At 38.0% G+C, this 12,998-nt stretch overlaps 1 protein-coding gene across 1 annotated transcript in view; it reads left to right on the plus strand.

Annotated features, from left to right (window-relative positions):
- The window catches only part of BMP6 (bone morphogenetic protein 6), a 100,238-nt gene that overhangs the window by 79,752 nt on the left and 7,488 nt on the right, over positions 1 to 12,998 (plus strand). The window contains exons 2-4 of the mRNA XM_081952535.1: positions 449 to 641; positions 9,989 to 10,137; positions 11,199 to 11,396. Coding sequence (XP_081808661.1) covers positions 449 to 641; positions 9,989 to 10,137; positions 11,199 to 11,396 — 540 coding nt within the window. The remainder of the gene's footprint in view (positions 1 to 448; positions 642 to 9,988; positions 10,138 to 11,198; positions 11,397 to 12,998) is intronic.

Genomic DNA, 12,998 nt, shown 5'->3' on the forward strand with positions numbered 1-12,998 from the left:
TTCTGTGCAACGCTGTGGAAAGCTCCAGAGGAGGAAGCAGGTCCAAGGCCTGCAGGGCCCTCTGGGGAGGCAGAAAGGCCTGTAGGGCTCTGATGATGGTGGGAAAGCAGGTTTACTGTGGGAAAAAGGATGTAGGGGGCCTGGGGCAATTGAGCCAATAGATCTGTATATACCAAATGCGAATACTTTGGAGAAAAGCCAAAAATCAAATGGAACAAACATTGTTTCCATTTTTGCCAACACGAAATTGCCCAATTCTGATTATTTCTTTTTACAAAATATTATTTTCTTAGATTTCTCAGCTGCCTTATTTTAGTTTTCCTGAGGCAAATTTGTCATTAGAAACAAGCAAACAAGCAAACAAACACAATTTATTTCTGAAAATTAGATTGGAAGGGAAATAATTTATGGTTAAATTATAATTGTCATCTTCTTGTTTTTTATACAGTTGAATATGACAAGGAATTCATGCCTTATCAGCATCATCACAAGGAGTTCAAATTTAATTTGTCTCAGATTCCAGAAGGAGAGGCTGTTACTGCTGCTGAGTTCCGAATCTACAAGGACTGTGTTTTTGGAGGCTTTAAAAATCAAACCTTTCTGATTAGCATCTATCAAGTATTGCAAGAATATCAGAACAGGTTTGTCCTTACTGCTAAAACCTTGAAACCAACATGGGCATAAAAATTCAGATTCTATCATCTCCTACTTCTTGAACCATTTTGTTTTAATCCTGTGGAATTAAAGCTGTTTATTTTTTTAAAAAAGATCTTTAATTCTATTCATGCTGAATGTTATACATAGAAAAGACTTAAAGTTTTAGGTTCGGAGCTCTGGAGGTCTTCAAAGAATAAATGCTCTATGGGTGATGGAGAGAAGGCTCAAGCCCTGGGAGGACCCGGGGGAGTGGGGGTAAGCAGGCCTAAGGCCTGTGGGGACCTGGTAGGGGGGAATGGGAGGTAGTTGAATGTCTAGGCATAATGATGTACGGGAAATGATATGGGAGGAAGGGATGCCGACTATGGAATGGTCATTGCAGCTGAAACTGCAGAAGGAATTGAATACCTCAGAGGGGACCTCCCTAGTTTTTGGATTGTAACTGCGAGTGCCTCTCAAGACTGCCCTCAATCCTGCAAGTTCGAAAGTACCTTCAAGTCCATTTTTCCTTTCCCACAAACGAAGGGAACAAAACCACCATCTTCAAACACCTTATCAGTTGTAAAGGCAGCTGTAATCACAAACCAGAACTTGGTAGAAGTTTCAAGCTTGGCTTAGTGTGGCAACTATGGTTGTGTCTCTCCCAAGGGCGGCATGCAAGAAAAAGGGAATGGAAAGGGAAAAACAAAGTGAAGGAAAAGGACAAACAAATAGAAGGCATTTTGGGTGGTTATAAGGAAGAGAGTTGCCTCCACAAGGAAAGATGTTTCAGTTTAGAATGAGTCAGTTGACTGGGTAGCCATTCAGTTTATTGTGTATACAGTCTTGTTTATGCAGAGCCTTGTGTTCCATTAAGGAACATGGAAAAGAAAACAAACTAAAATGGGAGCACACTTTGAAACTGAGAACTTTGCTATAGAAGACAGCAAATACATCTCTGTTCAGATAGCTTATATTTCTCCTTCATTCGAAATATCATACATTGCTTTTGTTATTCACGCTCATATTGTAAGCAAGCACAGCGGTTATTTGCCTGCCTCCACGGAACAAAAATTACATCATGAGTGATTATTGCCATTGGAGTATCTTCTAGATCAGGAGTCAGCAACCTTAAACGCTCAAAGAGCCATTTGGACCCATTTCCTACAGAAAAGAAAACACCGGGAACCACAAACCCTGACTATTTCCTGAGCAGCCACAAAACTGTAGTTGAATTAAATGTTCTGTTTTCTTCTGAAACTTTTCTTTTCTTGGATTTATTCATGGTTGGTTTACTGGGGGTCGAAAAGCTCAATAAATCACATGCCGGTGGGTGTTGCACATTGGCGGTTGTGACCCATATTTTGAATGACAGGGAGACGCAGCAGAGGGATGAAAGAGCCACATGTGGCTCCAGAGCCACAGGTTGCTGACCCCTGTTCTAGATGGAATGGACTCCACTCTAAATCCCACCCAGGCTTGTTAAAATAATTTAAGAGAGAGTTCTACTGTAAGGGACTTTCAGCACAAATAATACTTCTGTATTACAGCTATTGTTAATATTAGATTAGATCTACCATGACTACCCTCAACTCATGACCACAGTTAGAACCAGAATTTCTTTCACAAGTCATAGGTTGAGTCTGACCCAATTTTATGACAGTTCTTACAGCAGTTGTTTAGTGAATCACCACAGTCATTAAGTGAATCATGTGATGTTTAAGCAAATCCAGCTTCCCTAATGCACGTTTGCTGCCAGAATGGGGCAAAATAAGTTGCAAATCACAATCAGGACACTGCAACTGACCATAAATGTGAGCTGGCTTCCAAGAACCCAAAGTGTGATCGGATGGCTATGAAACTGGTGCAACAATCATAAGTGTGAGTGCAGGTCATAAGTAATTTTTTTTCTGATTTTGTTGTAACTTTGAATACCATTAAATGAAAGAGGACTACCTGTTACCATATTCTCATGAACAGACTCTAAAGATACCAGCATCTCACAAAAGCTTCCAGTGGAGGAAAGGAATAGGTAGACCCAGTTTTGTCTGCATCTTTTCATGTTGCTTTTCACGCATCTTTAGGCAAGTATCTGATTCAATCAAGATCTGAATTCTGAGACAGAGTGAAGTAATTTGGAAACAGTTTTTCATTTGCACAACATAAAGTAGAAGATTCTGAACATGCTCCATTCTGACTCTGCCCTGCCCTGATCTATCTATTGTCTTGTCCTGTCCCATCCTGTCTTGCCTTGTCTTTTCTTTCTAAGAACTTTAGAAACATATGCAAATTAGGCATCTTCAGATCATTTCCCAACAACAGGCAGAATATTAGTTTTTAACCTCCTTTTACTTGACGCTTGCCATAAATCCTGGAGACAATCCTTTTGTATATTGTTAAATCTAAACCTTCCTGGAAATTTCTCTTCATTTTGAAGACAACCATTTTTTTAAAAAAAAGGAAAGGGTTGTTTATTTTAAGGTGCTGATTATAATATTGTAGGAAGTTATCACCTAGCCCTCTCCCAGAAAAATGAAATATCCTAGGAAATATTGAAAAGGCAGAATATTATATTTTCCTGGATGTGAAAAAGGGAGAAACACATTTTAAACACTAAATTCCTACAGCTTCCTGCCCATCCCCACTTTTGTCAATGGGCCATTAAGAAGGCCAAGCTAGTCCACTTTACATAATAAAGAGTTCTCCTCTTCAGCTGTGATGGGATTAAGGCAGGATAATAAGCCTTTACTCAACTGACCACATGGCATCTGAACTCAATCAAACCTGAATTCAAAACAGCCTAGAGGGTTGCCCTTGCACGGGCCCATGGGAGTCTGACAACCAATCAGAATACACTTCTTACACAGGAACAGGAAACAGAGAGGTGGGGCAGAACAGATTATAAAAAATCCCTGCAAGCCCTTCTTCAGCCCTTCTTCTTGTCTGCTCTTCTTCTTCTCTTCCCTTCTCTTCTCTTCTCCACCAACATTGAAGCATGTGATCACCTTTGCTGTTCAGGGCTCAGGCCATGTGGTCCTGTCCACCATTAAAACCATCTTTCCAAGCAGCTTCCATGTCTCCAGTGTCTTTTTCCCCACTTGGAGCCGAACCCAGAAGGACATTTCTCCCAACAATATGATTCCTCTATATATTTTTTGAGTGCAAAAAAATGGTGGATAAGACAAACCAAGTTATTCCAAGATTGATTATTTATCATAATATCTAAATATCTTGTTAGATCAGATTGCAGTACTCCTTCCCTCAAAGTACATTAAACAACTAATTAAGATAATAGGGAAGTAATCAAAGAGAGATGGTATATTTTATGGTTGCCCTTTTTGTACCAAAACTGCTTAGTAAAAGATGGCTTGCTGACTATGTATGAATTCATGAATAATACTATGACGGAATGGCAGCCTATGCCTAATACTAATATTCTTTTGCTTTGTTACAGTATAATGTATAATAGCAAGACATAAATGTTAATTTACTTTAATGTTCTTACTATTGCAACACAGCAGAAGAATATAATTTATTTATTAATAAATAAAGTAAATCAGTGCTGGAAATACTGAAATTAAATACTGAAAATATTTCTCAGTTTATTTAAACATCAAATGAGTCAAAGTGGCATTCATATAAAATATTTAATAATCCCAAATGTAACAGAAAAGAAAAACCAAATAGCAACCACCACTCAAAAAGAATACAAAAATTAAACGTTCAGAGAAAACTAATGACTTCACAAAACCCCATGGCCCAGGGCTCTGGTGGGGTTGGGGCTCCCTCTCCCCATTTTATCTCCTGTAGTAGTATTCAGCAGGTTCTGACCAGTTCTGGAGAACTGGTAGCAGAAATTTTGAGTACCATATTTTTCGGAGTATAAGACACACCTTTTTCCCTCAAAAAAGAGACTGAAAATCTGGATGCGTCTTATATACTGAATACAGCATTTTTTTGCCTCCCAAAACCCTGCCTCCTTCACCAAAATGGCCGTGCATAGCTTGTAGGAAACTTTCAGAGAGCTCCTGGGGGCTGGGGAGGGCAGAAATGAGCGAAAAATGGGCTGTTTTTTTGCTTGTTTTTTTGGGGGGCCCACACCCCAGAAACACTCAGCTTCCTAAAAGCTATTCATGCCCTTTTTTTGAAAAAAAAAACGGGGCCGTTTTTGCGAAAAATGGGCCGTTTTTGTGAGGTTTGCAGAGTGCAAAACCTTTTTTAAAAATGTATTTGCCTCTTCAAAATATTGGTGCGTTTTATACTCCGATGTGTCTTATACTCCAAAAAAGCACGGTAGTTTGGAGAACTGGTAAATACTATCTCTGACTGCCCCCTCCCATCTATTCTCTGCCCCCCAAGTCCCAGCTGATCGGGAGAAAATGGGGATTTTGCAATAACCTTCCCCTGGAGTGGGGAGGGAGTGGAGCTTTTACAGTATCCTTTCCCTGCCACGCCCACCAAGCCATGCCCACCAAGCTATGCCCACAGAACCGATAGTAAAAAAAAATTGAATCCCACCACTGCTTTTCTCCCATGTTCTGCAAACAACAGGAACTTTTAGTTCTATGAATGTCTAATTGAAAAAAAAGTAGTGACTAATGTACTTTGCAGTTTGTGATATGTCTTGTTTTATAAAATTACCCTCAGAGTAATCAATAAAAAGGATAAAGCAGGGATATTAAAGTAAGCGGTACATGTTTGGGTTCAGTTTTAAGTCTAGAATATAGTGAGGCAGTTTGCCAATAAGATTCATTACTTAGAAAATAATTTCCTTAAAATATTTGAAAGAGACGTGCATTTATTTAGTTTGTTTCATTGTACGTTGTACGTTGCACTAATGTTTACGTTTTTCAAATAATTAAATATATCTTTAAAAGACTTTTGCAAACTACACTTTCATAGTTTGCATCGGTATGCAAAACTCCAAAAGTTATACTGTCCACCAATTTTATTACTGATATTACCGTAATACCGAGTGCATACCGATTTCAGTTAACTCATAGGAAACAGCAGCTGCAAAAGGAAGCTACACAATCTCCGAAAAAGACACAGTTGCTTTCACAAGTTACAGATAGATGCGTGTTTGTGTTCCTTTGAGTCAAAGAACCTTTTTGCTTTCATATCTGAATCACTGTTCAGTTCGAGAAGGCAGTTTCCTGTGGTCCTAACTCAGAAAAAGCTCAGAAGTAGAAGATGGCAGAAAATGTCCTACTTCTGAAAATGTATTATTTGAGGATTGTTTCATTTCACTTAATCATCAGAGGCCTGCTTGAAATGAAAGGTTACTCATAAAATAGTATTGGATTGAGGGGAAAATATCAGTGACGTATGGAGCAAAATATCTACAGAATTAATCAACTCATCAAATTTAACCTCATTAGGAAAGATACATACATATATAACTGTCACAGCTGCAGGCTTTTTTTTTTAAAGAATATGCAGAGTCTAGACTGTTATGTCAATGTGTCATTGAAGAATAGTAAACATCCAAAAAAAAGTTGAGCATGAGGAAAGTTTTATTGAGTAAGGATAATTAATAGCTCCATAAATTGCTGTTGATGTGTAATGGTCCTGTTAAGCACCTGGGTAACGGTAATCTTTGAAGACAGGCCAAAACCTGCAGTTTTTAAAAGGTAATTAAAATAAGAAGGTCTCTGTTTGAAACTCAACAGATTGAAAAAAAAAAGGTCTGTTTATTCTCCCTGAATTTAAAGAAATATACCTGACTGGTTGGAAAAAAAACAACTAGAGCGTTGGATAGTAACTGTAAGAGGAAAAAAAGGTTTTTTGAGGGTCTCCCTAAAACTTTATTGCTTGTATGAGAAGGAGGAAAATTATTTTTGTCTGACAGTGGACTTATTAAACCAGCAAAACCAACTGTTCTCCAAATTACATAAAATATTATTACACAGTCAATGCTAAAAAAAAGTAAAACAGCTTCAGGATTCTTTCCAATAGCCCTAAATAGAATTTTAGAAAAAGAAATTTCAGATTGTGTTGGAAATACTGTAATCAGTTGCAAAGTACTTGTCTCATGAATGCTGTAAATATAAAGTCAAGATATATTGGTTAAAAATAGTAAGTAGGGCTGATATTTATAAAAAAGCAAATGAACACTCTTCTTTCAATGCTGGAGCTAATTTTTCCTTTCTTGAGAACCTTGTGGTCTAGAAATGTGGGATGGAAATTCCAGAAATAAATGATTTCTGTGTTAGCAGCACATCTATCTTGCTTAGGTAGACTGGGCGCTGTTTTTTTTCTAGATCATCTGTTTGCTGACCTTATTTACTCTTACAGAGGTTTACTGTAGTAAAAATTGTGTTTACAGACATGCACACGCACACACACTCACACACAAAAACCACCTTGTAGGGAAAAAAGAAAAAAAAAGGGGGCGCGGGAGAAATCTATAGAACCCCTTGACTTCTCTAGTTAGCTGAAGTCTGCATTTGGAGATGTTTTAAGTGTGCATGCTATAGTAGTTCAAATGGAAGGACTGAAAAGAACCCATCAAATCCCAATAAATGATTAAAATTTTCTCTATGTAAGTGTAGGAAGTTATCACCCAGCCCTCTCCCAGGAAAATGAAATATCTAGGAAATATTGATAAGGCAGAATATTATATTTTCCTGGATGTGAAAAAGGGAGAAACACATTTTAAAAAACTAAATTCCTGCAGCTTCCTGCCCATCCCCACTTTGTCAATGGGCCATTAAGAAGGCCAAGCTAGTCCACTTTACATAATAAAGAGTTCTCCTCTTCAGCTGTGATGGGATTAAGGCAGGATAATATTGCCTTTTACTCAACTGACCACATGGCATCTAAACTCAATCAAACCTGAATTCAAAAACTCACCCTAGAGGGTTGCCCTTGCATGGGCCCATGGGAGTCTGGCAACCAATCAGAATACATTTCTTACACAGGAACAGGAAACAGATAGGTGGGAAAGAACAGATTATAAAAAGCCCTGCAAGCCCTTCTTCAATCTCTTCTCTTCTCTTCCCTTCACTTCTTCTCCACCAACATTGAAGCATATGATCACCTTTTCTGTTCAGAACTCAAGCCATGTGGTCCTGTCCACCATTAAAACCATCTTTCCAAGCAGCCTCCATGTCTCCAGTGTCTTTTTCCCCACTTGGAGCCGAACCCAGAAGGACATTTCTTCCAACATAAGTAAATATTAAAGTAATTTACAGTCATTTAAAACAGTGAGTGCCCATTTGATGTAGAGGCTAAGGTGCTGGACTAAAAACTGGGAAAACATGAGGTCTTTGCTCCTCTTATAACATGGAAGTCAGCTCAGGAACTTCAGGCCAGTTTCTTGCTTAACCCATTCCACCTAATAGGGTGAATAGGAGAAAGGAGAATTATTAATGCTGCCTTATGTTGTGAAAAGCAAAAGATGGGGCATAGAATTCAACACATAAATAACAAAACTGCTATCAGTAATTGATCCTCAGCTTTCAGTCTCAGAAAATATAGCAGGAAATCATGTTTTTTTTCTTGTTCTCATTTCTTGTTCTTTCTATTGAATGAAGAGGTCAAATTGTGGGGTCCTTGGTGGTCTCTGAGCTTGGTTTTCTTGCAGACATTTCATTGTCAGACTAGGTAATATCATCAAGGAAGATAATATTACAGATCAATCCTGAACTGCAAGTATTCTCTTTTACCATTTAAACTTTCTCATTGTGCATGTTGGCTAAATCCGCAATCCGACTTTGATGTGGGGACTGTACAGTTCTATTTTCCACTAAATTCCATTAAATTCCAGTTTGGAATTTAATTCAGGACAATCCCAGTCAAACTGGAATTCATGGTAACCCTGTTTCTTTCTATATTCCTCTGTCTTACCTCCATTTTGTACTATGTGATATTTTTTGTTCTTGCAATCACTCTTAATATAAAAAGGTATTTGCCAGGATATTTGATACATACCTTTTTATTGTAAAATGAACATGTTAACTGATTAAAAAAAAGAGTATTAGTAATCCCTCTAGATTTTCTTTGCTGTAATGTATAATAGGACAAGTCTTTTCTCTTATATAAAGCATTGTTTCTCAACCTTGACTTACTGGGGAGTTAGTCCACATATCTTAAAACTCATAAGGTTTTGATATAAAATAATTAGGAAATGTTAAGGTCAGAATTAGGAATGGAATCATGTAGCATGCTGCCACCTTGAAGTACCCCCTTAGACAAGGTCTACAGAGTGATTGGCTGGGAAATTTGGCAAGTTGAAGTCTAGCAGTCTAGAACACATCTAGAAGTTGCCAAGACTGAGAAGTCATTACATGACATGCAATAAGGTGGTAATAGAATTTTAGACTGTATCTCTCCAGAATAAGGATATGAGTTTCAGACATTTGAACATTTCCCATAAAATATGGGAAGAATATTTCCCACACTTAGCATATAACAATGTGAGGAAACGGAATCTATTAATTGCTTGAGTTGTGCAATTTGTTTGAAGGAGATCCTTTGCAATATGCAAGAGAACATCTGAAACATTTTTTTTGAATCATGAAAGTAGACATGTCTTGTTCCAGCTCTGTACATTTGCTTCATACATTGTTCCCATTCCCTTAATTTGTAAAAGTATACAGCTAATTGCATATCTTCTAATCTGGTATGTGGTACTATATTAATAACATACTAGGTTAGAGATAATATAATGAAATAATATAACAAATACTTGTTAATTAAAATAATTATAATCCTAAGCATTAAGTAGAGACGCAATTGGAAATTAAAGATAATTTTGGGCTACCATATCTGAGTTTGTTTGTTTGTTTGTTTGTTTGTTTGGATTTATATGCCGCCCTTCTCCAAAAGGCCTCAGGGCGGCGTACAACATTAAACATTAAAAAACACACATCCCAAAAGTTAAAAAAAAGATTAAATCCATATGAGGTCGTAAATGAGGGGAGCCTTATGTACCACGGACCTGGCGTTAAGCGAGTTGTAAATTCTGGTCGACAACTAGATGTCAGAAAACAATTTGAGCTTATATCTATATCAGAACTATCCAATTCGTGGTCCATGGGCTGGATGCATCACATGCTGGCCACACCCACACCCTGTTTAGCGAAGGGGGGGGAAGTCCCGATATTCACGTGATACCGCTGTGATGTTGTGAGTTTGACACCCCTGATCTACATTATTAATCTTCTGAATCTTTTCAATGTAGATATGATAATGATTCCATTCCTATAAAAGTAGGACTAAAGGGCTGGATAAAATAAAAGTGACACAATGGAATTATTTTTTCCCATTACTTTAATGATTTCAGTATTTAATGCAGTCCTTTTTGTACTCCTAAACTATTCCCCCCCCCCTTGTTTTCTTCCTTCAGAAATTCAAACTTGTTTATGCTGGACACCCGAATAGTATGGGCCTCAGAAGAAGGATGGCTAGAATTTGACATCACTGCTACTAGCAACATGTGGGTGATAAAACCTCAGCATAATTTGGGACTCCAGATGAGTGTGGTGACTAGAGATGGTAGGTATTAGACTAACATATTTTAAACATCTGGCCAATGACCTTATCATTAAATGGAAGCTATGTTTATAGCATTAAGTTATGATTTATCTGGCTCATGCAGACCCACAGCTGTGATATGATAACTGGGCTCTGAGTCCAACAGCACAGATTGAAAGCTTCTTGATTATTTTATCCCATGTTTGTAGTTATGAAATACTGAGAATTCCTGACTTGTGAATATTGTTGGTGGTTGTTGAAAAACTCTCTGAAAGTACTTTTTCTAGGAATGACTACTACATGTAGATTAATTGAACAATTGTCTAGGAGATAGACAGGAATTTCAATGCATTCTCTTGACTGGATCAGAAATCACACAGCTTACTTTTCTCTGTAGACCAGCAGTGGTGAAACAATGTAAAATATTGCATCATTCTGTCAGGATGTATATCTGATAAAGCTATAGAACTCATGGCCTGTGGTCCGGATATGTCACATGCTGGCCACCCCCACGCCTGGTTTAGCGAAGTTGCGATACGTCATGTGATGACACCGTAACGACATGAGTTTGACACCTCTGCTATAGAATTTAACTTATGTGATGCTGGGGGAGGTCTCGTGTTACATTTTGTTATTCAAATATTGCATGAATCCACAGTATAGCTTAGTTGGTTTTGTTCTTAGTTCTGCTATGTCAATTGAGCTATTCATGTTTTTGAAATGTGGTTTATTGATTGCCACCTTTGCAAATCCAACATATCCAGGCTTATGATGCAATTACTAGGTGATTTAATTGATTCCCATTATGCGTTAACAAGATTTTAAAAAATAATACAGGAAACATTTTGCAAGACAAAGAATTGTGAGAAATAAAAAAGAAATTTGATTCAACTGTCATGTTCATATTATAATTTTAAATAAATAAATGATAACAGCTATTGAATAGGAAGAACAAGCAGGGGAAAATTAAGGAGGGTCAGTAAGATGTTGCATGTATGAAAACATCTGCATGACTCAAAAGAGCTATTCAGAAACACTGTGCTCTTTATATGACATACTACCTTTTTTGGTTTAATTTATAGGTCTCAGCATAAACCCTAGAGAAGCAGGACTAATAGGTCGAGATGGCCCTTATGATAAACAGCCTTTCATGGTGGCTTTTTTTAAAGTGAGTGAAGTTCATGTTCGGACTGTTAGGTCAGCACCCAGCAGACGCAGGGACCAGAGCAGAAACCGCTCCACACAACCACAAGATGTTTCCAGGACATCCAGTATCACAGGTAACCTCTTACATACCGTATTTTTCGGAGTATAAGACATACCCAAAAAGAGGGTGAAAATCTGGGTGCGTCTTATACACTGAATACATCTTTTGGCCTCCTGAAACCCCACCCCGCGCATCCCGTTTTTCACAAAAATGGAGGCGCAGAGGGTTTTGGAGGTCTGCAAAGTGCTCCTGGGGGCTGAAGAGGGCAAAAATGAGCAAAAAATGGGCCCGTTTTTCACAAAAATGGGGTCGTTCATGCCCTCCCATGCCGCCAGGAGCACTCTGCAGGCCTCCCACACCCTCTGCACGCCCCCCTCTTTTTTGCAAAAAAACAGGCCTTTTTTGCTCTTTTTTTGTCCTCCCCAGCCCCCAGGAGCTCTCTACAGGCCTCCCACACCCTCTGCACGTCCCATTTTTGCAAAAAACAGGCCCGTTTTTTGCCTCCCAAACTCCCCACGTGTCACATTTTTGCCCTCCTTGGCCCCCTGGAGCACTTTGCAGGCTTCTCAAACTCTCTGCATGCCCCTTTTTCACAAAACATGGGGCATGCAGAGAGTTTGGGAGTTCTGCAGAGTGCTCCTGAAGGCCAGGGAGGGCAAAAAACGAGCAAAAAAGCACCTTCACTATTACATTATATTGGTGTTTTTTTTTAAAGAAATAGATAATTGTGTGCACTTTTAAAGAAATGTATATTAAATCTTACTTAGAAACTGGGTTATTTTCTTCCAGAGTTATTGTTTGTTATATATCTTCCATTCAGTCCTGCCATTGATTTTACCTGCAAGTGCTGACTTCTCAAACTGTCTCAGACCTTAGTTTATGGTAGTTTATGGTAATCTTAATTGACTCAAAATCCTTAAATGGAGAAGTCAAATTTATTTCTCCTGGTCTTAATGAATGATCATTTTTCATATTCATATCTTAACTGCTGAGGAAAAAATTACCATGGCTGTTGTGATCTTTGTTGTTACATATCCTTTTTCTTCATGAATTTATATAATTTTCTGATGCTAGTGTATTAATCCTTTTTTCATCCAGCATTTTCTCTATTAGCCCAACAAAATAAAATATCATCTTCATATTTTCCTGGTCGACTCAGAATTCATAAAGCATGATGGCATTATCTGTGTCATCGCAATATTTCACATAATCCCAGATTTTTCATTTTTTTACTTTCATAATGAGGCCAAGTTTCTTAACATTCAGTTAAAGAATTAATGTCAGCTATATATCTCAAATCGTCAGTGTTTCAGTCTCCAGTTTTGATTTTAGCCGTCACCTGTGCCAATATTAAAAGTTATGGAGACAAAATATCTTTGTCTTACTTCTTTCCCCATTCAGGACCACTTTGTTGCTCCCACATTCATGTCTTACAATAGCTTTTTGTTCATTTTAAAAATTCCTCACAACAATAATCAAGCTTTCCGGCAAATGTATTAGCTTTAATGCATTCCACATTCTGTTCTGATCCACACAAAGGCTTTGCTGTAGTCAATAAAGTAATAAGCTCTCTTCCTTAAATTATCTTGCTGTCTCCATAAACCACTTGCCTGAGCTAACGGAAACACTTTCTGGGATAAAACAAACAGGGAAGATATTTGGACAGCAAAACACT

Source organism: Natrix helvetica, assembly GCF_964273705.1.
Source record: "Natrix helvetica genome assembly, chromosome: 4".
NCBI lineage: Eukaryota > Metazoa > Chordata > Lepidosauria > Squamata > Natricidae > Natrix > Natrix helvetica.